We start from the raw sequence: 23,901 nt of genomic DNA, 5'->3' as shown, positions 1-23,901 counted from the left end.
TCGACAAGTGAAATCGGTTGGAAGAGAGTGGGAGAGAAGAGGAAAATAAGAGTGAAACCTGGAATCTGTGTTAGGCAGAAACCTGCCAGGAAAGGAAAACACAGATGCTTTCTGTGTCTACTGGGCCATCCGAAAGTGTGAAGGTTGCACGCTGCTCGGTGTGTGTCTGTGTGTGTGTGTGTGTGTAGTGGGGACTTCAAATGTTTGTGGAGAAGCTAAATCAGAGATAGTGGAATTCTTCTACCAACTTTGTGAAGCCCCTCGTCTGCACCTGTGCACCTCCTGAGGGTCGCACTTGGGGCTGCCACATCTTCATCTTTAAGCGCTTCTTCAGTGCCTTTCCCTCCCCATCGGTCCTGAGAGCTCTGTGCTAGGCCCCACCCAGGGCGACCGCTGGTTCCTGAACAGTCTTCAGTACAGTGGGCTACTTTCACACTGCGCTCCACGCATTACCTGATGAGTTTTTCAAAAGCTTCCTTTTCCTTCCGCAAAGCAGTGAGATAGCGTTGCTCCTCGGTCGAGCCTCCGTATATGAGAAAATAAACCCTGCAATTTAAGACAGAACACTTTTAGGAAGCGGACAAAGAATCTTTAATCTCTGAAGGGGATGGCAGAGCATTTGAAATCAGCACCCAAGAGTGCTCAAATAGTAAATATTTGACTAAGAGGAAAAAGGGATTCCATTAAACACATACTTACTCAGACTTAAACCCCACCTGTTAAAGGTCTCATGACATTCTTTTTTCTTCCCTTACGCCAAGAGGAGGAAGAGTTTGGGTAAACACTGAGATACAGCTAGAGGGATAGAGCTATTTTCCCCCTCATAACTATAAACGAATAATAAAAAAAAGGAATTGAAGAGCCTTCTCTTTTTCCAACGTTTCTTTGCACTTCTGCCAAACAGTCATTTAAAAGTTGGAGAGCAGTTCTAAAAGCTAGCTTATGAAAGCTCATGTTCATGAAAAATAAACAAATCAAATCTATATGACCTTTCTCTTCCCATGTGACTTCCCAGTTCTTTTTTAATTCATGTCTGAACAAAGCAGGCTTCCCGTTTTACATAAGCGCATGGGCATGTGGGCTGCGTCAGGCTTCTAGAGAGTCTGCTGGCAGTCTTGGCCTTAGAAAAGGCCTGCTTCGTCTGTCTTGCTTGGGCTGAGGGCTGTCCTCTGCCCCTCTCTTCCCCTCTGACCAGCCACATTTTCCTTTTTAAGTCCTCCACAGTCCTTTCAACCTCCACCTTTCTAGAATATGCAGTGAAACTGTGGGAGCCGGAATGCAACGGGCCTGACTTGCTTATCTGGGTCTCGCCAAGAGTCTACCTTTTAACAGGGGGCAGTCTTACCACTTTTCTATGTTTCCTTCTCGGATAAATGTCTGCCTGACTCAGGTTCTGGCTTTTCAGGTTTTACTATGTGGGGGAGAAAAGCCAGGCGATCAGACTAGAGGTCTCATTCATTCTCCCATGAATGTACTGGGTAACCAAGGACAGGCCACTTACTATTGCTGGAACTCAATTTCTCACCAAGAGTGAGAGGCTGTGCTGGTTCTGAGCTCTGGTGGCATAAAGGTTATGCACTGGGGCTGCTAATTGCAAGGTCAGCAGTTTGAAACCACCAGCCACTTCTAAGGAGAAACTCAGAAACCCTGTCCTATAGGGTTGCTATAAGTCAGCATTGACTTGATGTCCGTGAATTGGATTTTTGGGTAAGCTACCTGCAAATAGCTAGGCGTGAAAAATTTATCAGCCTCCAATTATTTTCCCAGGTTCGTCACAGTTCGTCATCCAGTGTGATTTCAGACCCACCTCCCCCTTCAATCCTACTTTGAAAGCCTGCATCAGTTACATGGCTAAAGGGTTCTTTTGGCTCTGTGTTTGTGGTTCAGACTGAGTTCAGGATATAATTTTGCTGTTTACTTCTCAGATAATTGGAGAGTCGGAACATGATATTCTTTGGGAAGCGCCATTTTCCATCTGATATTTTTGTTGGGTTGCTCATATATATATATTTCTTGAAACTTGAAAAACAAAACAAAACAAAAATACACTCCAAAAAACAAAACCAACCAACCTTGGGGCAGCAATTCCCTAAATACTTCAGTTTTATGTCAAAGTAAGTTTGAGTTACTTCTTAAAACTGTTAAGATGTTTTAGAAGACTGCATTCATTTACCAGGGCACAACTTTCGGGAGACCTGGAATATTATCGATGTACTAGACGTTGCAATGCCCCATCCCAGAAGTTGCAAGCCAATCATCCTGATCACAACAGAGAACAAACCATGCGAACCCGAGCAGGCCCCTTGTGTTTGCTGGTTCTGTTACATGCAATATTTGACATCCTTTCTGTGCCAACTTCCCAGATTCACCAGGAAGCAAAGTAAGTTCTCAGGAAACGTCATCATATCACAGCCCTGGAATACTGAGGATGAGGACACCCGTGCCCCCTGACAGCTTCTAGGAAGCCCGAAGAACTGGAAAGGGGCCCCTTAAGACCAGTCAGCTGTGTTGATGACTTGCCTCAGAGGCTTCCCAGGCCTGCTGGCCCTGTAGATTTCCAGCTGGCGAACGAAGGTCAGATCGGCATCATACAGTACCACGTATCTGGGTTCCACTTCATGGAGTACCCTCGTCAGGGCATACGGGTCACTACACCCTAGAAGCGGGTGGAGGATCGTGAGCGGTTCTTTAAGAATTCCATAGGCAGCATCTGAGGACACATTGGCGTCACATTCTTCGTGCTTAATTTCCTCTGAGCTGCTCTCTGGGCTACTGCTTCTTGCTCTCTGATCATCGTCCTCTGCCTCCCCTTGGCCTTCCAGTTCTTCAGGGTGCCCCATCATCTGGGGTAAAGTCAGCCTTTGCTTTTGCCTTTTGAGAGGCCTTCCTTTGCCAGAAGCCCTCTCCAGACTTGGGTGGCCTTTGGGTCTTTTGTTAGCTCTCATCGCTCTCCTTGAGCGGTCCTCCTTCCTGAATTTCATCCACACTTCTTCAGCCTTGCTGTCCTTTTCAAAGGTTTTCCTGTAGAGCGCCAATAAAAACGCCTCTGCTCCACTGGTGATGTATTCTCGCAGCTGGATACACGTCCGGTCATCACTCGCACAAATCAGCACTTGACCTAAAATCAGAAAACCATGTGCTGTGACTATGACCTCACTTGCCTATTACCGTATATACTGGAGTATAAGCTGCCCAGAATACCAGCCGAGGCACCACATTTTACCACAAAAACTGCATAAAAAACGTGCCGGAAAACTCGGCTTATCCACAAGTATATACAGTACCTCCTTCTCACATGCCCCCTCAACCCTCCCCATGAGGAAGATACACTACCCCCTAAAGGACTTACAAATTGCTGGTATAGCACTCCTCTGGCAGAGTTACTCAAATCTCCTGAGTAAAGTTAAAGCCAAAAATCTTTAGTCTTATGAAAATGTGGGGGTAGGTCAAAAAATGTTGCCACTCGGTTTTTGGTGTGTACACACACGGGGCGTTTCCCATGCGAAGGGTGTCTGCGTTTGTCCTTTGTAGTCAGTGGCGGGCTGCGGAGCAGCTCTGCCTAAGAGGGAGCCCTCGCAGACAAGGCCCCACCGAAACAGCGGTCCCCAGCAGAGCTGGCAGGCCCCTAAAACCAAGGCAGTGAAGTCAGCTTGAAAGGTGATGGCAACTGCTTTAGGGATTCCAAAGAGAGCATCGTGATAGATTTTCTCAAAAGATATTATTATTAGCTTTTACTAGGGGCTTATTAGCAAGAAGTTTTATGAGAGTTAAAAGCTGCACAGGCGAGGAAATAGCCAAGAAAAGTTGCGTTGTGGAATTTGTTTCCATCAACACAACGCATCTGCTCATTCTTCAAGGGTAGCAAAGATTGTCCAATGGAAACGTCAGTGGGAACCCCCACCCCCCATGCCTGATTTTGCCCTTTCAGACTTTTTTTGTTCCCAAACCCAAAGAACAGAGAAAAGGAGCATATTTTTGACTTGGTTTAAGTCAAAGGATGCAAAATTTTTCAGGGAGAGGTTAGAGAGATGCTTTGAAAGCATACAGACCTACAGGGAAAATATCCCCCCAAACAATAGCTTCACATTTTGATTATTTTGCTTTAACAGCAATTTCTATGAGTTCATAGCAATATTTTTTGACTTGCCCTTGGATAGCCATGGTGTAATGGAGGTTTTAAAAAAGCTCTTTTTTGATTAACAATTTTCTAGAGGATCATATACACCAAAATAAACTCTAAATGGGTTATAGGGTCAAATGTTAAACCTTATATCATTTTTAAAAGTAGAAAAACGATTCTTCATCTCTTTAGATGTAAATTCCTTACTAAGCTTAAAAGCAACATTTAAAAAAATCTGAATGATCAATTTGAGTCTCTGAGAATGAAAACCTCTGCACTAAGAAAACCAAAGACATAGTGCTGCCAAAGACGGCTGCCGTTTTGAGTGCACGGTTCCTGAGATCAGGAGCGGTCTGGGGAGAGATGCGTAGAACTGAGGAAGGCTGCTTGACTTGAATGCGTCTTTCAGAGACTCACAATTCTGCAGTTCAGCCAGCTCCATTGGGTAAATTGTATCCTCATTTTCAATGTCAATAGGAAATGGGTTATGAAAAAGCTGTATATCCTGTCCATGGAGATGAAGCTCTTTAAATCTTGTCGTTTTACTACAAGCACTGTGTAGTAAATCGCTGAAGTGGGACTCTGTTATGAAAATTGTGGTATCTTGTGTTAACTTCATTAGAGCTAATGCACTAACCCACAGACAATTTCAGGAATTTCTGTCTGAGCTAAATGTTGCCAATGAAGATGTTCTGTACCACACAGAAGTCCATTGGCTGAGTCGAGGGAGAGTTTTGAAACATTTCTATGACTTACTTCCACAGATTACAGCTTTTCTGCTTTCAAAAAACAAAGAAGTACCACCAGAGCTCAATGATGCAGAATGGAAATGGCACCTTGCCTTTCTGATAGATGTAACAGAGCTAGTCAACAGTTTCAACGTGCAACTTCAAGGAGAGGGGAAGCTCATCTGTGATATGCAATCACAAGTGAAAGCATTTGAAGTAAAATTAGGCCTCCTTATCAAACAAGTGAAGGAGGAAAGTTTCTGCCATCTCCCCACAACTCAAAATCTGTTAGCGGAAAAACCACTGGTTGCATTCCCAAACAAAACGTGTGGATTCACTGGAAAAGTTGCAAAAGGAGTTCCAATTTAGATTTAAAGAGCTTCATCTCCATGAACAGCACATACAGCTTTTCCATAACCCAGTTTGTATTGACATTGAAAATGTGGATACAATTTACCAAATGGAGCTGGCTGAACTGCAGAATTGTGACTCTCTGAAAGATGCATTCAAGTCAAGCAGCCTTCCTCATTTCTATGCATCTCTCCCCTCTGAGACAGATCCTAATCTCAGGTACCAGGCACTCAAAATGGCAACCATCTTTGGCAGCACTTATGTCTGTGAACAGACTTTTTCCAGAATGAAACATCTGAAATCTCCAACCAGATGTAGACTAACTGATATGCACTCTTGCATTGCTTGTTACGACTAGCAGTGACAAATATGGAACCGGACATTGACGATCTCATTAGCAAAAGGCAGGCCCATAGTTCCCATTGAAATACTGGTAAGCTTGTTGATTTAACTTTACTTGTTCTTCATTTTAAATATTGTATTTGTTCCCGTGTTGTTGTTTGTTACTTCAAAATAAGATATGTGCAGTGTGCATAGGAATTTGTTCATGGTTTTTAAAAAAACTATAGTCCGGCCCTCCAACGGTCTGAGGGACAGTGAACTGGCCCCTGTTTAAAAAGTTTGAGGACCCCTGCTTTAGATTAATAGTTGAAGTTTAGTCTATGGTGCTAGTTTCCTGGCATAACCATGCTGAAACAGAACAGCCTTACGATCCAGATCATTTCTCTAGGGCTAGCTCAATGTCACTCCACAGAAGAGCTTAGACTTCTTGGGAGAGAACTTGCTAAGAATATAGAGACCCATTAACTTTCTCCTTAGGGATTCTAGATTTAACGCCTGGTCAATCTATATTTATATATGGGAATTAGCTACATCTTTTAACAGAGGTCTTGAGAAACCAACCCGTAAAAACACCCCCATTTTCATGAATGGTCAATGGTTCCACTGGGAGACAATCGGTCTCAAGGTTCACCTGGTGCTGTGCTTCTACATTTATAAACATTGTAAACAGAGTGCTCGTCAAAATATTCATGGAGAAATTTTGAAAGCAAGTATTATCTCCCTTTTTCTTACCTGGACCACCAAGTGCTTCACTCTCCTTATTTTCTGCCTCAATTTCTTTCAGTACTTCTGATAGGGCTTCCCACTTAGGGTTGCTTTCAAGAACCAGCTCCTTTTTTGTTTCTATGTAAAAATAAGAGCGAATCTCATTTGATTACAATTTCTAATGGCTTTCTAGAAAAGCAACAGAAAACTTAAGATTCATTCCATAATCCTATTCCATTCCTATTCTTCATAATTCTGGGTAAGATCTTCAACCTTGAGAAAGGCCTACTTATGAATTTAATGAAAAAATATTAATGTAAGTTTTGTAATGTTTCAATATTCACTAAGACATTATGTACAGTAACCAATATGAAGATTCTGTGTTATAACTCCTATATAGTCTACTACAGAAAATTTTGTAGAATCTGTACTTATTTCTGAAATTCATACATTTTTCCTTCTGAACATCAATAGAAGTAGACAACAATCAAATTTTATATTTCTATAAGTCCTCAAATATAGCATTTAATTTGAAACAATGCATTTATTTTGAAGTAAATCTTTGAACTAGGCAGGAAAGAAGTAACCCAATCTGACTCTAGTTGAATTAACCCTAGTTTGCCTTTGCAAACTAGCAATATTTATAATACCTTCTATGGTGCTGAAATACAATTCACATTATTTATTATGTTCTTTAAGCCAGAAGAAGACTGGGCTTTCTACTCCCATAAATAGCTCATCTCGGAAAACCACAGTGAGATCGCTGTGAGTCAGCGTGGTCTCAGTTGCAGTGAGTTAAGTTTATGTTCTTTAAAAGTTGAGAGACACTAAAATTTTTCACTAAGACTTTAAATGGCAAGAGTAGAAATTATTCTCAAGTTGAAAAATAAAAGTCAAACTACAGTTGTTACGTAGCAGTAAAAATATTGCTTACGTTCATTACCTGGAATTCCCTAGCAGTGGGTTCTGAGACGCCGTGCTGAATACTTTTTACATTGCATATGTTACATGTAACATACATACATACATACATACATACATACATACATACATACATACATTTTACACACTAAACAAGCGCAAACTCACTGCCATCAAGTTGTTTCCGACTCATAGCAACCCTATTGCACAGAGTAGAACTGCCCCTGTGGGTTTCCCAGATGGTAACTCTTTGTGAGAGCAGAAAGCCCCCTCTTTCTTTCATGCAGTGACCGGCAGGCTTCAAGTGCTGACCTGTGGTGAGCATAACAATGCACAGGCCGCTCTGCCCCCAGGACCCCTTTTGATGAAGGCATCCGTTTTCCACATGGAAGAGGAAATCTGCACTTGCTAAGCATTTCTATATCAAATATGGAAACACAAGACAAGATTAAAACAACAAAAGCCTGAAAAATACCTTGCCCTTCTTTAACCTCCGTTTTCTCAGACCTTTTACTTTTTTTACTCATTTTGGCATCGGGAACATGATAAACCCTTGCTCGAGCATTTACAAACATTGAGGTACTGGAGTCAAGAAACAGCCAACCTAATACGAGAGGGACACAAACAAAAGACTTCAATTTACAATGAACTTTAAATAGTCTCTGATGGTCATATAATTTACATAAATTGGCTGCCATCTTGTTTTTCTACTAACCAGATCCTTTCCAACTCTATGAGGGGACTTCAAAAAGTCCACAGGAGAAAAAACAAAACCATTACCTCCTCATCTGTTTTTCAATGAACTTTTTGAAAACCTTCTCACTAATGGGCTAGACTGCTTTTCAAAGTGTGCTCCACAGACCCCAAGGGGGTCTGCAATGTTAAAATTATTTCCATAATAACGTTAAGAATTATTTGCATGTCTCTACTATGTTGACCTTTCCCATGATGATACAAAAACAACGGTTGGTAACCCTGTTCGTGTTCTTAACACCGATCAGGGCAGTCAATGTATTCTTCAGTGCCAGGTGTGTGTAGGTCCAAAAGCAGGCCAGATTCACTTATAAATCTTTAACCTCGAGCATATGTCTTTCTAATATTTCATGTGAAAGCATGGGAAGTATATTCAGGTCCTTCAGCTCGATACCAAATTTCACTGTATAAATCTTCAACCTCGAGCATATATCTTTTTAATATTTCATGTGACAACATGGCAAGTCTATCCAGGCCCTTCTGCTGGAGACCAAAGTTCACTGGTTGACTGGAGGAAGGGCACTTGTGTGATTGTCGGAGTTGTGCTGAACCTGGATACTTTTTTCATGAAACACCATTTTTACTTAAAGAACAAGTAACAGAAAAACAATGGTTATTCAAATTTGGGTATTTACAAGCTCTTTTCCTGAAAATGAACAAAACCGAGCATTTCAATTCAAGAAATACAACTGACAACATTTGCTGCCAATGATGAAGGTCTAGCTTTCAAGGAAAAATATGAATTTTGAAAAGCTCACTTCTGTCACTGTGTTTTTGGCAGTTCTCCACTACTTAGGAACGTTCCTGATAAGCTTAGTGATGACAATAACGTGCAATTTTTTATGTTAATAATGTAACTAGTCAACATATAAAGGAGCTGTAAAACTCAACGAACCAATCAATCTCTTTCCAAATGATCAACGTGTGATGTTACATAATCATATAAGGATAAAAGGTATGACCATATTGCAAGATAAGACTATTGGAATTTTAATGTAATAAGAGAAAAAGTTCACTGACAGCCTTTTAGATTCCACATTACAATCAGTAAGAACTTAGCAAAGTTTGGTTTCGTATCAAAGAACATCCACAATTATTAGAAAAGGGTCCTGAGACTCTCCTTTTCTAACCACAGACATGTGTCCAAGGCCAGGCTGTCTTACATCCCTCCACCAAAATAACATATTCTAATTCACCGAGTTCAGAAGCAGATTTGAGATCAATTGTCTTCTATTAAGCCAGACATTCAAGAGATTTGTAAAAATGTAAAATAATGCCACTCTTCTTCATAATTTTTCTGTCTCAGTATCTTTCATAAAAATGTGATTCTTTATTGACAGGGGATAGGTTTATCATTACTAATTTTAAATGAATTAACATTTTCTAATATTTATTTCCTAATATGACCAATAAGTGTAACTCACATCACTAAAGATCTCTGGGCCCTGATTATAACAATGTGAAGGGAACCCAAATGTAGAGAATCAGAGGTTAAATTCGTCTTTCTCCTTATGATTTCCCTACAAGCCTCTTTTTCTCCTCAGTGCTTATCACTCTACCTGATGAAGCCTCGTACTCCTTTGCTATTTCTTTAAGGAAGATGCATTTTAGGTTAACAACTACACTTGTACAATGCAACCTCTTCCTAGGCTGGGAGACTGCCTGTACTACACAGGCAGTGTGGTATGGGAATGGATGTGAATATTTATTATTATGCAGATGTTAAGTAGGCAGTTAATTCATTATCAATAAGGTCTACATCTTTCTGCTATGAACACAAACATAATTTGAAGTCTTAGTATAACATGCAGTTGAATATAGTACTCCTCATACCCAATTCCTCAAGAAAATCCAACACTATATTCAAATCAGTTTCTACAATCTTTTTATTTTTATCTCCTACCTGAATTCTGACCGAAAGCCTTTTCAGATGCTCTCAAAGACTCCAGAAGGTTAAGAAATGTGACGCAATCATACTGACAGAGATATTGCAGCAAAGTCCGCAATATCTTCAAGTCTTGAACCAAGGACTTTGTTTTGGCTCCAAGCTGGTGCCACAAAGGATCCAAGTAGTGGCGGATTGTCTACAACAAGAACAGAATTTAGTGCTGGGAAGACACATTCAATATGAAACACAAAACCCTCTGTCACTGAGTCCATTCCAACTCACAGCAAGTCCATAAAGGGTTTCTGAGAACGTGAACGTTTATAGAAGCTCACAGCCTTATCTGGCTCCCGTGGAGCAGTGGTGGTTTGGTCTGAGGACCTTATGGTCATCAGTCCAATGCCTCGCCTACAACAGCACCTCCAGAGTTCCTTAGTGTCCACGATAGCGATTCTTAATGCAAATGGTACTTCTAGAAACGATTCCGAAAATTTCGGTTTATCAGATCCTAATAAAGATGCTTAATTTTTCAAATGCAAAACAGTCTTACTCCTAGAATGTTTTGTGAGCTAAACCAAAATAACAAAGATCAAAACTACTGCCATTAATTTTGAATCATAGGAAACAGTAGAACGGCCTCCTTAAGTTTCTCAGGCTATAAATCTTTATGGGAGCAGAAACTTTCATCTCTCTCCCAAAGGGTGGCTGGTGTCATCAAACTGCTGACCTTGCACTAAGCAGCCCAACTTAACTTATCACACCAAGAAGCTTCTGATTTTGGATCACGCTCATGTTGTTCTTGTTAGGTGCCATTCACTTGGTTCTGACCATTCTGAATTAGACAATCATACAGTTTACTCAGGCGGGGATGGCAAATTCAAGAGAAATGATGTTGTATTCATGGTCAAAAGGACATCTGAAGGTCGTTCTTAAAGTACGATTCTGTGATAGGATAATAGCTATCTGCATACAAAGAAATCCACTCAATAAAACTATTATTCAAATTTATGTGCCAACTACTAAAGCCAGTGCTGAAGAAATTGAAAATTTTTTACCAATATCTTCAATCTGAAATGGATTGAACATGCAATCAAGATGCACTGATAATTATTGGTGATTGGAATGCAAAAGTTGGAGATAAGGAAGAAGAAATAGTGGTTGGAAAATATGGCCTTGGTGGTAGAAACGAAGTTAGAGATCATACGATAGAATTTTACAAGACCAATGGTTTGTTGACCACAAACATCGTTTTCAACAACACATAAGGCAGCTGTACATATAGATGTCTCTAGATGGAATACACCGAAATCAAGTTGCCTACCTTTGTGAGAAAAGATGGTAAGAAACTCAATATTAGGAGCTAAAACCAGGGCATACCATCAATTGCTCAGATATCAGTTCAGGTTGAAGCTGAAGAAAATTAAAACAAGTCTCTGAGAGCCAAAATATGACCTTGAGTCTACCCCACCTGAATTTCAAGAATATCTCAAGAACAGATTTGACGCATGGAACACTAATGACCGAAGAGCTGATGACTTTGGATCATGCTCATGTTGTTCTTGTTAAGTGCCATCCTCCTGGTTCTGACCATTCTGAATTAGACAACCATATGGTTTGCTAAGGCAGGAATGCCAAATTCAAGAGAAATGAAGAAAGCAAAAGGCCATTAAAAAGACAGGAAAGAAAGAACAGCTCAGAAGAGAATCTGAAAATTGCTCTTAATTGTAGGGTAGCTAAAGAAATGGAAGAAACAATAAAGTAAAAGCTGAACAGAAAATTTGTAAGGCCATCTGAAGACAAAAGAAGATAAAATGAATTGTGCAAAGATCTAGAACTATAAAACCAAAAGGGAAAGCCATGTTCATTTAATCTGAAGGAGCTCAAGAAAAAATTCAAGCCTTGAGTTGCAATCTTGAAAGATTTGATGGGCAAATATTGAATGATCCCGGAAACATCAAAAGGAGATGGAGAGAAATCACAGTCACTGTTAACAAAAAGAACTGGTTCCACCATTTCAGGAGGTAGCATGTGAGAAAGAACCAGTGATGCTGAAAGAAGTTCAAACTGTACGGAAAGCATTAGCTGAAAAACAAGACTCCAGGAATTGATGGAATGAATACCAATCGAAATGTTTCAACAAGCTGATGAAGCACTGGAAGCAGTAGATACTCAAGTATAAGCAGACCCGACTATCATCCAAGGCACCTAATTTTACCACAAAAACTGCATTAAAAATGTGCTGGAAAAACTCAGCTTATACAAGAGTATATACGGTACTAGTGTACGCTAGGAAATTTGGAAGACACTACTTGCCCTACTCACTGGAAGAGATCTGCATTTGTGCTCAAATCAAAGAAAGGTGCTCATATTATAGAGCAATATTATTGGTATCGCACGCAAATAAAATGTTGCTGAAGATTAGTGAGTAGCGGTTGAAGCAGTGCATTGGTAGGGAGTTGCCAGAGGTTCAGGCTGGATTCTGAGGAAGACGTGGAACAAGGGTATCACTGCTGCTGTCAGAGGGCTCTGGGCTGTAAACAGAGAACACCAGAAGATGCTCACTTGTGTTTTATTGACTAAGCCAAGGCACTGTGTGGATGGTAACAAACCATGGGAAATCTGGAGAAGGGATTCCAGAACTCTACATTGTGCTCATGCAGAAATTGTACATGGGTACAGCAGTTGTGTGAACAGAACAAGTATTCCACTTCATAGTTTAAAATAAGGGGGCGTGTGGGTCAGGGTTGTAACCTCTCACCAGCATCAGAATTGGAGGAAGACTTATTAACAACCTTCGATATGCAGATGATACAACCTTGTATGCTTAAAGGATTGTAGTCTTCTATCTTTTTCCATTTATCATGATCTTTATTACCTATTGGTCCAGTTGTTAGGAATTTGGTCTTCTTTACATTGAGTTTCAATCCATACTGAAGTTGTCAAGGATTTTGTTTTGTTTGGATCCACAATCAATGCTCATAGAAGCAGCAGTCAAGAGATCAAATGGTGTAGTGCATTAGGTAAATCTGCTGCACAAGACCTCCTTAGAGTATTGAAAAACAAGGATGCTATTTTGACGACTAGGGTGAGACTGACCAAAGCCCTGACATTCTCCATTGCCTCGTACACATTGAAAGTTGGACACTGAATTAGGAAGGCTAAGGAAGAATCGATGTGTTTGAACGGTGGTGCTGGAGAAGAATACTGAAAGTACCATGGACTGCTACAAGGACAAACACATCTGTCTTGGAAGGAATAAGGCCAGAGTGCTCCTTAGAGGCAAAGATGGCAAGACTTCATCTTACAGAGTTTGGACATGTTGTCAGGAGAGTCCCATCCCTGGGGAAGGACAAACTTGGTAGGTAACAAGGTATGAAAGAGAGGAAGGCCCTCATTGAGATGGGTTGACATGGTGGCTGCATCAATGGGCTCAGGCCTGGGAACACTTGTTAGGGTGATGCAGGACTGTGCAGTGTGTTGCTGTGTGGTGCACAGGGTTGCCAGGGGTCAGAACTGACTTGATGGCAACTAATTACGACAGGAGTAAGAGTAGGGTGGCTATACAACTTACTGTCCAAACTAGATGGATGTGGAGATGAGAGGACACGCTCTTTGTAATTATTCCAGGGTAAGTGGCATGTGGCAGGGATATCCCGGACAAAGTTGGACACACACTGCACCAGGTGCCTGTTGAGTCAGATCATCCCCACACGGTTATGCTTCCTAAGAAAGACCCCAGTTCGGTTCACATTTAGATTTGGTTACTAAGAGAAGCCCTAGGAAAATACCTTGACGTTACCTGTCAAGGGATGATAAAAATTCCGAGTCTATACTTGGGTTTTGGTCTTTTAGAAACATACTCCATTAAAGGATATATATATATTTTGGTATCATCATATACTAAATTCTAGTAAACTGTAATGATAAAGGACTAGAAAGCATGAAATTAGTTTTTTTCTTAATAAGTATTTCATAGTAAACTGACTTTCAGAAATAAAAGAATAGCCTGAATAGAAGAATTGAAGAGCTATAATTTTCCTTTTTTATTTATTATTATTATTAATTTAAAATACTTTTATTGGGGGCTCTTACATCTATCTCATCACAATCCAAATTTTCCTTTTTTAAACACTATATTTTTCCCCTTTTATAATGGCTTACTTGCAAAGAGATTATTCAGAGTTTGAAAGAAAGGAACTTACACTTATCAAAATGTGAAAGAAAAATAAAATAGGCTGGAATTTTCAAAAAGGTAAGCATTTCCTGACACTACATTAAATTGTGGACATTTACCTATCTGTATGACTATTATCCAATAATGGAAAAATAATATCAGTGAGAATAAAACTTCCTTGAACTGAATTTTTAACCATTTTTTCAGTTCATGAAGTAATTTTAAGAAAGAGCTAGTTTTACATTCCTCAGTAGTGATAACTCATCTAAATTATTTTTACTTTTTTTCCTTATACTTAGTTAATTGCTTACTGCATTATTACAAATCAGTTATGCTCCTATGTCAATCTATATATTTTACTAAAACGATTACTTTTTAGCAAGCCAGAGCATCTTTAAATTTAAATAACTTCCAACTTCCATAACAGTAACTTTTTATTAAGAACACTGCAAATATTAAAATAACTTCACATGATTTAAAATGATATCATAACAAGCTTGGCTGAAAATGGAAGAGTACCTTTTCAAAAGGTTTTCCGATGGCATTTTCTAAAGACAAGTCTTCTACTTCAAGCGATGGATTGTGACCCTTCAGTTCCTTGAGACAAGCATTTAAAATGTCCAGCACAGCAGTTTGTATGGCAAGCATGGCAGGCGTCATAGAAACATGAATTTCCACAACTTCGGGTTTGTGCTGGTCTAAAAAGGAGTTGACTGCTACATGGAACCTAAAGAGACAAAAGAGTTTTCAAGCGCATTCTGGAGTTTCAACAGTCATGCCTTTCTGGTCTCAGTTAGATTTTTAAAATGGTTTCTGTACATGAAATTAAGAAACAAAATAGAAAGCAAAGAGACAATGGCCCCAAGAGTAAGTTAACTTTACTTCTCAATTCTTTACTCCCTGGTGCTTTACAGAAAAGGTTTGCTGCTCCCAAAATAAGGTTTAATCAAGACAGGAAAAAATAACCTACAGCATCAATCCTGAAGTTACAGAAGCAAAATGCATTTTAGTGTAAGATACAAAAATACTTGAAAATGGATACCATACATTTTCCCCCTAGAAGTTTAAATAAAGTCCTCCAAGACTTCATACTTGATTTCCTGAAGGGAAATTCGCAAAGGAGAAGTGGGAGTCAGCGCCAGTAAACCTGCAGGTTCCCTCCAGCTGTTGGGTGTGTGGGTCTCCAGAGCCCCGAGGGCAAAGCTAAATGAACAGGACAGAATGAAGCGGCCAGCTTGGATCCGTGTGACGGACTACCGGAAGAGAGCTATCGAATGGCTCTCTACTTTCCAGGGGGAACAGCAAAAAACAAAACAAAACTCCTAATAAGAATCACAACGAAGGTGATTTTTGTGTTTATATTAGGATGCACCTGTTAGAACCTGACTTGCCCCCACTGAATGTACAAGTAAACAACCAATTATAGTAGGTGCTTTCCGAGAAACCACTTTTCCCATGCTACTGACCACTGACCTTGGCCACAGATACAGCTTCCTTACGAAAAGATTCCTCATTACTCTTTCCACATGACAAAAGCCCGTGTCAAAGGCAACTGCGTTGTCCGTGAAGGCTTTAATGAAGCCACGCTTGTTTTTCTGTCGAAAGAGGCGCAAGATGAATGCTTCTTGACAAGACTCTATTATTCTGTGTGCTCGATATACCAAGATGCCTGGAGGGAAAATGTGTAAGGGAAATTAAAGAACAGACAGAGAATTCTCACGTTTCCCTTCTTTCAACCAACCAACCAACCAACCCATGTTTCCTACATGGCTCCTCGAGTATGGGCAGGCGCCATTCGATGCTGGAGACATGGCCACCAAGCACAGAAAGGACTTCAATTCCTGGAAATGTATAGCCCACATTCAGTACGTTAGAAGGTGACACGTACTGAGGAGAAACTGATCACAGAAGGAGTGGGATAGGTGGGAGGAGGTTATTTGTGATCTCCGTCAGGGAGACCGCACAGAGGTGAGGTGTGAGTAAAAGCTGGACCGAGCTTTTGGACAACTGGACACCGAGAGCTCCTGGCTGAGAACATGACTAAGAAAGGCCTGGGGGTGGGGTGGGGGTCTGGCATGTCGGAGGAGGAGTATCTGTTAGTGAAGTGGATCACTCATTTTCCATACGTATATTTTAGAAGGGCAACGTCTGCACCATCTACTTGATTAATTCACTGCCCGGGATCAGAGCATATTCAATTACAAGGTATCTTCACTCATTTAAAACAAAAACAACAACAGGATGATCACTGCTGACATACACTGATTTGACAAACGCTATTTCTGTACAGGTATTTTTCTATGATGCAAATACTCATGTATCTGTAAACAAAATGAATCTCTCTACCACATTTCTTTGAAGAGGGATGCTAATGATATCGCTGAAGCACATACACAAACAATGAGAATTCACACATAGGAAGCGTCCCTATTTATAAAATGCGAGCACTGGACTAGATCAAGTGTTTACACTTTGTCTAGGTCTGTAGGTGATAGAGTATGGCTCCTGCCTTGAGGGAGCTACACGTCTCGGGAGAGACACAGAAGCAAACGCTGTGACAGAATGTGACCAGTGGTAAGTTAAGGACAAACAGGGCACCATAAAGGTGCACAGATCCCCCTTTCCATCAACAATCCAATTATTCTATGATAATGACGCTCAGCCCTTCAGCCTTAAAGCTAGACAGTTACCTTGCTTTAAGTGTACTTGTGGGTTCTCTATTTGCTATAAATGTACTTGCAAGTTCCCTCTCCAGTTCTCCTCACTCCTAGGATCTGAAAAATGGTATTAATAGTGGTCTATGAACTTTCTAGTAGTTCAGTCAACTCAATTTAGGTTCTCCTAATAGCAGACTTAAATGTTGGATTGAGGTGGGGGAGTTAAAATGCACTCTAGTTAAACAAATTATTCTACAGGTATGGTAAAAAAATTAAGTGTTCTTTAGGAATTGTTAGATAAAGAGTTTTCAATAGCCCACAATACACTTGCAGAATTAATGTATTACTCAGAACATGTTATTTATATAGTAGGCAGGTTTTCCCTACTTTGTTAGCCTGGATTGAAGTATTACTTAAATTAACAAAAAACAGGTCTCTAAAGAGAATGAACTCCAATAAACAAACAAACAAACAAACAAAAAGAAGTTTGCTCCAAAAGGTTAGTTATTTTTTGGGAGGGGAAACCAAAAAGGAATGAAAAAAACTACTATTCCAAGCACTGAGTTACAGTTTTTTATTGATCTCATTTTACTTAATCATCAAAATAATATTTGGGGGTAGGTATCATGTCTTGGCAAGCGGAGGAAGCACCAGAAGCACTCACTCATCTCTGCCAGGAAATTTGGGGGACAGCTACGTGGCCAACTGACTGGAAGAGACCCATATATGTAACCATCCCAAAGAAAGGTGCCCCAGCAGAATGCTCCAACTATCAATAGCACTGACATTGCACACAAGTAAAATTTCACTTAGGGTCATCCAACAACAGTTGCACCAGTACATCAACAGGGAGCTGCCAGATGTTCAGGCCTGATCCAAAAGAGGATGTGCATCAGGGATATCATTGCTAATGTCAAACGGGTCTTGGCTCAAAGCAGAGAAGACCAGAAAAATGCTTGTTTCATTGACTATGCAAAGGCATTCGACAGTGTGAAACATAATAAATTGTGGACAACACTGAGAAGAATGGGAATTCCAGAACACTTCATTGTGCTCATGAGGAACTTGTACATGGATCAAGAGACATTTGTGCGAACAGAACAAGAACTGCATGGGAAGGGAAGGTGTACATCAGGGTTGGATCTTCTCAATCTCAATCTGATATATTCAATCTGTAGGCTGAGAAAATCATCAGAGAAGCCGGATTATATGAAGAATGTGGCATCAGGATCGGAAGGTGGCTTATTAGCAAGCTTCAATATGTAGATGACACAACCTTGCTTGCTGAACGAGTAGTACTTGAAGCAACTTGCTGATCAAGATGAAGGATTGTAGTCTTCAGTATGGATAACAACTCATTGTAAAGAAGACCAAAGTCCTCACAACTGGGCCAATAGGTCATATCATGAGAAATGGAGAAAAGGTAGACGTTGTTACAGCTGTCTTTCTTGGATCTACGATCAATGCTCATGAAAGCAGCAGTGAAAAGATCAAAAGACATATTGCACTGGGTCCATCTGCTGGAAAAGACTGCTTTCGAGTATTGGTGAACAAGGATGTTACTTTGAGGACTAAGGTGTGCCTGACCCAAGCCCTGCCATTGAATAATGAAGACCGAAGGACTGATGCATTTGAACCCTGGTGTTGGCCAAACCGATTTGTGTTGGAAGACGTAAGGCCAGTGTGCTCCTTAGAGGCAAGGATGGCAAGAATTCATCTTAAATACTTCGGGCATATTATCAGGCGAGACCAGTTCCTGGAGAAGGACATTATGCTTGGTATAGTGGAGGGGCAGCGAAGAACAAAGAACGAGAAGCCGTCAGTGAGCTGGATCGACACAGTGGCTGCAGCAATGGGCCCAGGCACAGGAACCATTGTGAGGGTGGTACAGGACCGTGCAGGGTTTGTTCTGTTGTACAGAGGGTTGCTATGGGTCAGAGCCGACTCAATAGCACTTAACATCAAGACTCATGGAGCCCTGTTGGCACAGTTATCACTAGGGTCAATCACTAGGCTATTAAATGACAGGCTGGTAGCTATTCCAAGGAAGAAAGATACAGCTAGCTGCCCCCATGATGATTGACAGCTTCAGAGATCTTATGGAGTTCTACTCTGTCCTGCAGGGTCACTAGTACTGGAATGGACTAGATGGCAGTGCGTTGTGTTGTTGTTTGTTTATTATTATGACTCAGACACTTATGAAGATGGCAATGTTTGGCTCTGCATAAGTTCATCATGAATCTATACTTATTAAAGGAAGGGAAGTCACTTGACCAAGATCGCCCCGTGAACAAATGGGAAACCAAAAATTTCCAAATCGGGGGAGATGAACTCCAAAGCCATGCTCTTCCCAGTATGCACCACTACCTCAGCACTCACTTTGTAAAAAAAGACAAAGATAGAAGCACCGTAGGGTTGGGGGAGCAGTTCTGTTCCCACAGAATCATATTTGAAGTTTGATCCTTCCATCACATTTCGGATCCCATCGTGAAACGAGAGAGCTTTCACTGGCAAAGTTTTAGCCTATATCATCACTAAGCGTTTCTTTCTAGTCTGTCTTAGTCTGGAAACCTGCTCAGGATCCTAGCCACGCACAAGCTTCCAGAGTCAGTGGTGGCTGCACATGAGCTATGCTGGCTGTGAGTCCAACCCAGTTCTCTATGTGGAAGGTAAAAGTATTATCACTGACCCTCTGCTGCCTTTCCCATCTCATACTGCGCTGTGTAATTACTCATGTACACACCTGTTTCCTCTATAAATTTCTCGATGATTATCTTACAACAATTAATAATTAGTGAACACATACTCTGTACTGCCCATGATGTTAACTATTATATATATATATATGATTTCATTTCACCTTCATCCCAGGAAGAAGGTGCTATTACAATCTCCAATATACAAATGAGGAAACCGAGGCATGCAGAATTTAAGAAACTTGGCACAGACACGGCACATGCTACAGGTCAGCTCCAACTCAGAAATGGTGTAATTTAAGAGTTTGCCGTAATAGTTGTTAATCTTTCCATTTTCAGCGCTTGGGACATTCCTGCTAAGTAGATGATTCTTAATAATTATTCAATGAATGAGTGTGGAAAACAAAATCAAAACACCTGTCACGGGGTCGGTCAATTCCAACTCATAGCACCCTCGACGGTGGAACAGAGCTGCCCCATGAGGTTTCCGAGGAGATTAATCTCGATGGAAGCATACGGGTTACCTTTCTCTTTCAGAGCAGCTCGTGAATACAAATCACCCACCTTTTTGGTTAGCAGCCAAATGCACAGATTTTCCCACAATGCTGCTCAACTCCCCTCATACGGGGGTGCTGACAGGGGAGCAGGTGAACGTCTGGGAGTCAGCTATTTTCTGGAAGGGTACATGTTTCAGGGACTGTCCTGTGATTTGTTAAAGTTTTGGTGGAAGAGAGACAGGATTCCAGGGGACAGCAAATTTGAAGGACTTCACTGATGGCACTCATTTGCATTCAATTCACCCAAGCAACAGCAGCAGTAGAAGTTCAAGTGACATAACCGGTTTGGATTCACTCAGAAATGGGGGATGACCTGTAAGCTATACTTTGACATTTCATTGCTCCAGGTTGCTTTCTGCCTGACATCACTGGATGTCCTAAGGTAATGCTGACATCTAGTGGTAGTGATAGATTCAATACAATTGCCTTTCCTTATTTCAACAACTTAAAAAAATAAACATAGGCTTTAAGAAGCCACACACAGCAAAAGACTTCACAATGTCTCAAGCTGTCTCGTCATAAAAGGTCCTTGCTTTTTAGTTTTGCTATCACTTACTAAATATTTACACTACACCGGCACCAAGATAAACCATTTATTGGATCTCATGTCATCCTTACACTAACTCTAATTCATCGCGTCCATTCTGACTCAAAGTGACCCTCTACTTCAGTGGTTCTCAACCTTCCTAATGCCGTGACCCTTTAATACAGTTCCTGATATTGTGGTGACACCCCCAACCATAAAATTATTTTCATTGTTACTTCGTAACTGTAATTTTGCTACTGTTATGAATCGGGCGGCCCCTGTGAAAGGGTTGTTCGACTCCAAAGGGATTCTGATCCACAGGTTGAGAACTGCTGCCATACAGGGCTTTTGAGGCTGTAAGTCTGTATGTGAACAGACAGTTTCCAAGGAACGGCTGTCGAATACGAATCTTTAGGTTAGCAGCTCAATGCCTAGTCTATGATACAATCCCAGCTCCTTACAATCACTCTAATACGTACTTTTTCACTGTAAGAAACGAGAAAGCCGAGGCTCATAAAAGTCAAGGGCTGTGCGTGTAAGCCGTAATAAGCAGTTCCAATGGCATTGGCACTTAATGTCAGGCGGGTACGATGGCAAGGCCCAGGCCACAGATTATAACCATTATAATGCCATTAAGTATAGCAAATCTTCACCTCAGTCAGTGGGCCATGAACCAGATAAATCATTTAAGAACCCGTTCATTCATTTATTATGTATTCCTTGAGGACTTCTACGCTCGGGTTACTACGTTAGATATAGTAGGAGATAATGAATTTCAAGGGCTGTTACTGATGGATAGGTTAAAAGCTGAAGTTTACCGAGGTAGGTACTTTCAAAGATAGAACTGGGAATTGAGTTCCAAAAATTCAGCCACTGAAAACTCTATGGTATGCAGTTCTACTGTGACACACGTCGAGTTGCCCCATGATTTGAGTTTGACTTGATGGCAAGTGGTACTGGTTCTGGTACATACCCCTTAGGCTGGGACAGTGAACAACCCTTGTTATGCTTAAGAACCTTGTTAGCTAGTAAGCTAAACAGGACAAGAGAATTAATTTATATATGAAATGATAATGTGAGCACATCCATATATCCAATAATAACATTTATTTTATATAAATGTGTGTGTGTGTGTGTGTGTGTATATATATATATATATATATATATATATATAATGAATGCCATCATTAGAATGGGCAGGGCATTTGGGGGGCATTTGCTTGAGGAAGAACATAAAATATTTAAGGAAATATACAAAGACTATGAAGGGGCTTCAAAAGGTTCGCTGAAAAATTTCATTACCTTTTAATTGCATTTTTCAATGAACTTTTTGAAGTCCCCTAGTATGGGTAGGCATTTCCAAACTGATTAGGTTCAAGCTACTGACTTTTCAGTAGCAGCCCAATGTTTAACCTTGCACACCATCAGGCTTCTGCGGACCCTGCACATACACCAAGAAGACAAAAGAGAACAAAAAGAAGGCCTGGTTGGAATACGGCAAGCTGCACGTCAGGGTTATCTCCTTTCAGCCTACTTAATCAACCTGTATGCTGAGCAAAGAACCAGAGAAGCTGGACTATACGAAGAAGAATACAACATCCGGATTGGAGGAAGGCTTATTAGCAATCTGAAATATGTACCGGACACAGCCTTGCTCGCTGAAAGTAAAGAGGGCTTGAAGTGGCCTTCGGTATGGATTATGCCTTAACACAGAACAAAGAAAAATCCCCACAACTGGGAAAATAAGCAACATCACAAGAAATAGAAAAAGATCCAGGATGCCCAGGATTTCATTTTACTTGTATCTACAATCTACGCTTATGGAAGCAGTAGTCAGAAGGTTAAATGACTCACTGCGTCGGGCATATTTGCTGCAAAAGACCTCTTCGAAGTGTTACAAAGCAGAGATGCCACATTGAAAACTAACGTGTACCTGACCTAAGTCATGGTATTTTCAACGTCCTCTTATACTTGAGAAGGAGCCCTGGTGGCACAGTAGGTTAAGCATTGGGCTGCTAACCACAAGGTCAGTAGGTTCAAACCCACCAGCAGCTCCATGGGAGAGAGATGAGGCTTTCTGCTCCATGCTCTACATGGCCACTGAGTTGGAACTAACTCACTGAAGGTGGGCTCACATGCATGTGAAAGAAAGCAGGACAATGAATTAGGAAGATAACAGAACCAATGCCTTTGAATTATGGTGCTGACAAAAATATTAAATACCATGGACTGCCAGAAGATCAAACGAATCTGTCTAGAAATAGAGCCACAGTGCTCCTTAGAATCAAGGATGGTGAGATTTCATGTTCCGCACTTCGGACCTGCAGAAGAATATGCTCGGTAAAGTAGCAGGTAAGCAAAAAAGAGGAAGACTCTCAATAGACGGACTGACAAAGTAGTTGCGACAACGGGCTCAAATACAGCAACCACTGTGAGGTGGTGCAGGACCAGGCAGTGCTTTCTTCCGTTATACGCAGAATTGCTATGAGCTGGGGCCGACGCCAAACAACAACAATCTTTGCTGATGCACATTTCTGTCACACTTTTCTCAGCCAGAGTAAAGCAGGTGGGTTCAGACCATCCATCTTTCAATTACCAGCTGAGTGCTTAACCACTGCCCCAGGGCTAAGTATGTAGTAAATACTCGTTTAGAGAAGGTCAACCGTACATTTCATTACTTACTCAGGTGACATATTTATGGACATTTACGATGAGCGGATATGTTAGGGACTAGAAACATAATTCTGAGCATCAAGATCCAGTGCTGCCCACAAAGGTATTCTACCCTGTTTCCCCAAAAGTAAGACACCCTGAAAATAAGACCTACTTACAGTTTTGCCTCTTGCTGAAATATAAGGCACCCCCGAAAATAAGACCTCCCCTGAAGCTACCGTGACTCTGGACAGTAGCGGCGGGCGCCGTCGCACAGCTCACTGTTGGCCGCAGTGCAGTCGGAGAAGACAGGAAGTGCGAGGTCTCTTTTAATAACACAATAAGCAATAAATGTGTACCGTATTCTTCTTCATGGAAAAATAAGACATCCCCTGAAAATAAGACCTAGCACATCTTTGGGAGTAAAAATTAATATAAGACATTGTCTTATTTTCGGGGAAATAGGGTAGTTTAGAATTTAGCAGAGGAGACAAAAACAAACATATGTATTTATATACAAATAATGACATTTCAAATTCTTACCAGTAATTAAATCTGATGGTATCCTGTTGGTTAAGAAATCAACCACAAGTATTCGGCTTGTTGCAAATATAACACCCCCTTGTGTGTACACTTCATAGCGACTGTTACTTGCAATTTCATTAGTTACACGTCGAGGGAGGTGGTCAACTCCGTCCAGCTTCAGCTGACTAATAAAATATTCCTAAACAAAATCAAACCTGATTAGTAAGCTGTTTAATACAGTGTAATTATTTATAATGATGAGCTTAACATGAACAGATAAACTGGGCTACCAACCAGTCTATATTTAAC

The 23,901-nt window shown here is 40.8% G+C and overlaps 1 protein-coding gene across 1 annotated transcript in view; it reads right to left on the bottom strand.

The window, feature by feature from the left end:
* The window catches only part of ERCC4 (ERCC excision repair 4, endonuclease catalytic subunit), a 34,399-nt gene that overhangs the window by 9,116 nt on the left and 1,382 nt on the right, over window positions 1–23,901 (bottom strand). Inside the window, exons 2-9 of the mRNA XM_004705863.2 lie at window positions 23,611–23,791; window positions 15,453–15,648; window positions 14,499–14,706; window positions 9,824–10,004; window positions 7,643–7,771; window positions 6,274–6,384; window positions 2,521–3,118; window positions 454–546 (exon numbers count right to left, since the gene is read on the bottom strand). Of these exons, the coding sequence (XP_004705920.1) occupies window positions 454–546; window positions 2,521–3,118; window positions 6,274–6,384; window positions 7,643–7,771; window positions 9,824–10,004; window positions 14,499–14,706; window positions 15,453–15,648; window positions 23,611–23,791 (1,697 nt within the window). The remainder of the gene's footprint in view (window positions 1–453; window positions 547–2,520; window positions 3,119–6,273; window positions 6,385–7,642; window positions 7,772–9,823; window positions 10,005–14,498; window positions 14,707–15,452; window positions 15,649–23,610; window positions 23,792–23,901) is intronic.

This window comes from Echinops telfairi, unplaced genomic scaffold, assembly GCF_000313985.2.
Source record: "Echinops telfairi isolate 266 unplaced genomic scaffold, ASM31398v2 ScPeMD7_5;HRSCAF=22, whole genome shotgun sequence".
NCBI classification, from domain to species: domain Eukaryota; kingdom Metazoa; phylum Chordata; class Mammalia; order Afrosoricida; family Tenrecidae; genus Echinops; species Echinops telfairi.
This window is presented reverse-complemented; position numbering and strand designations above follow the sequence as displayed.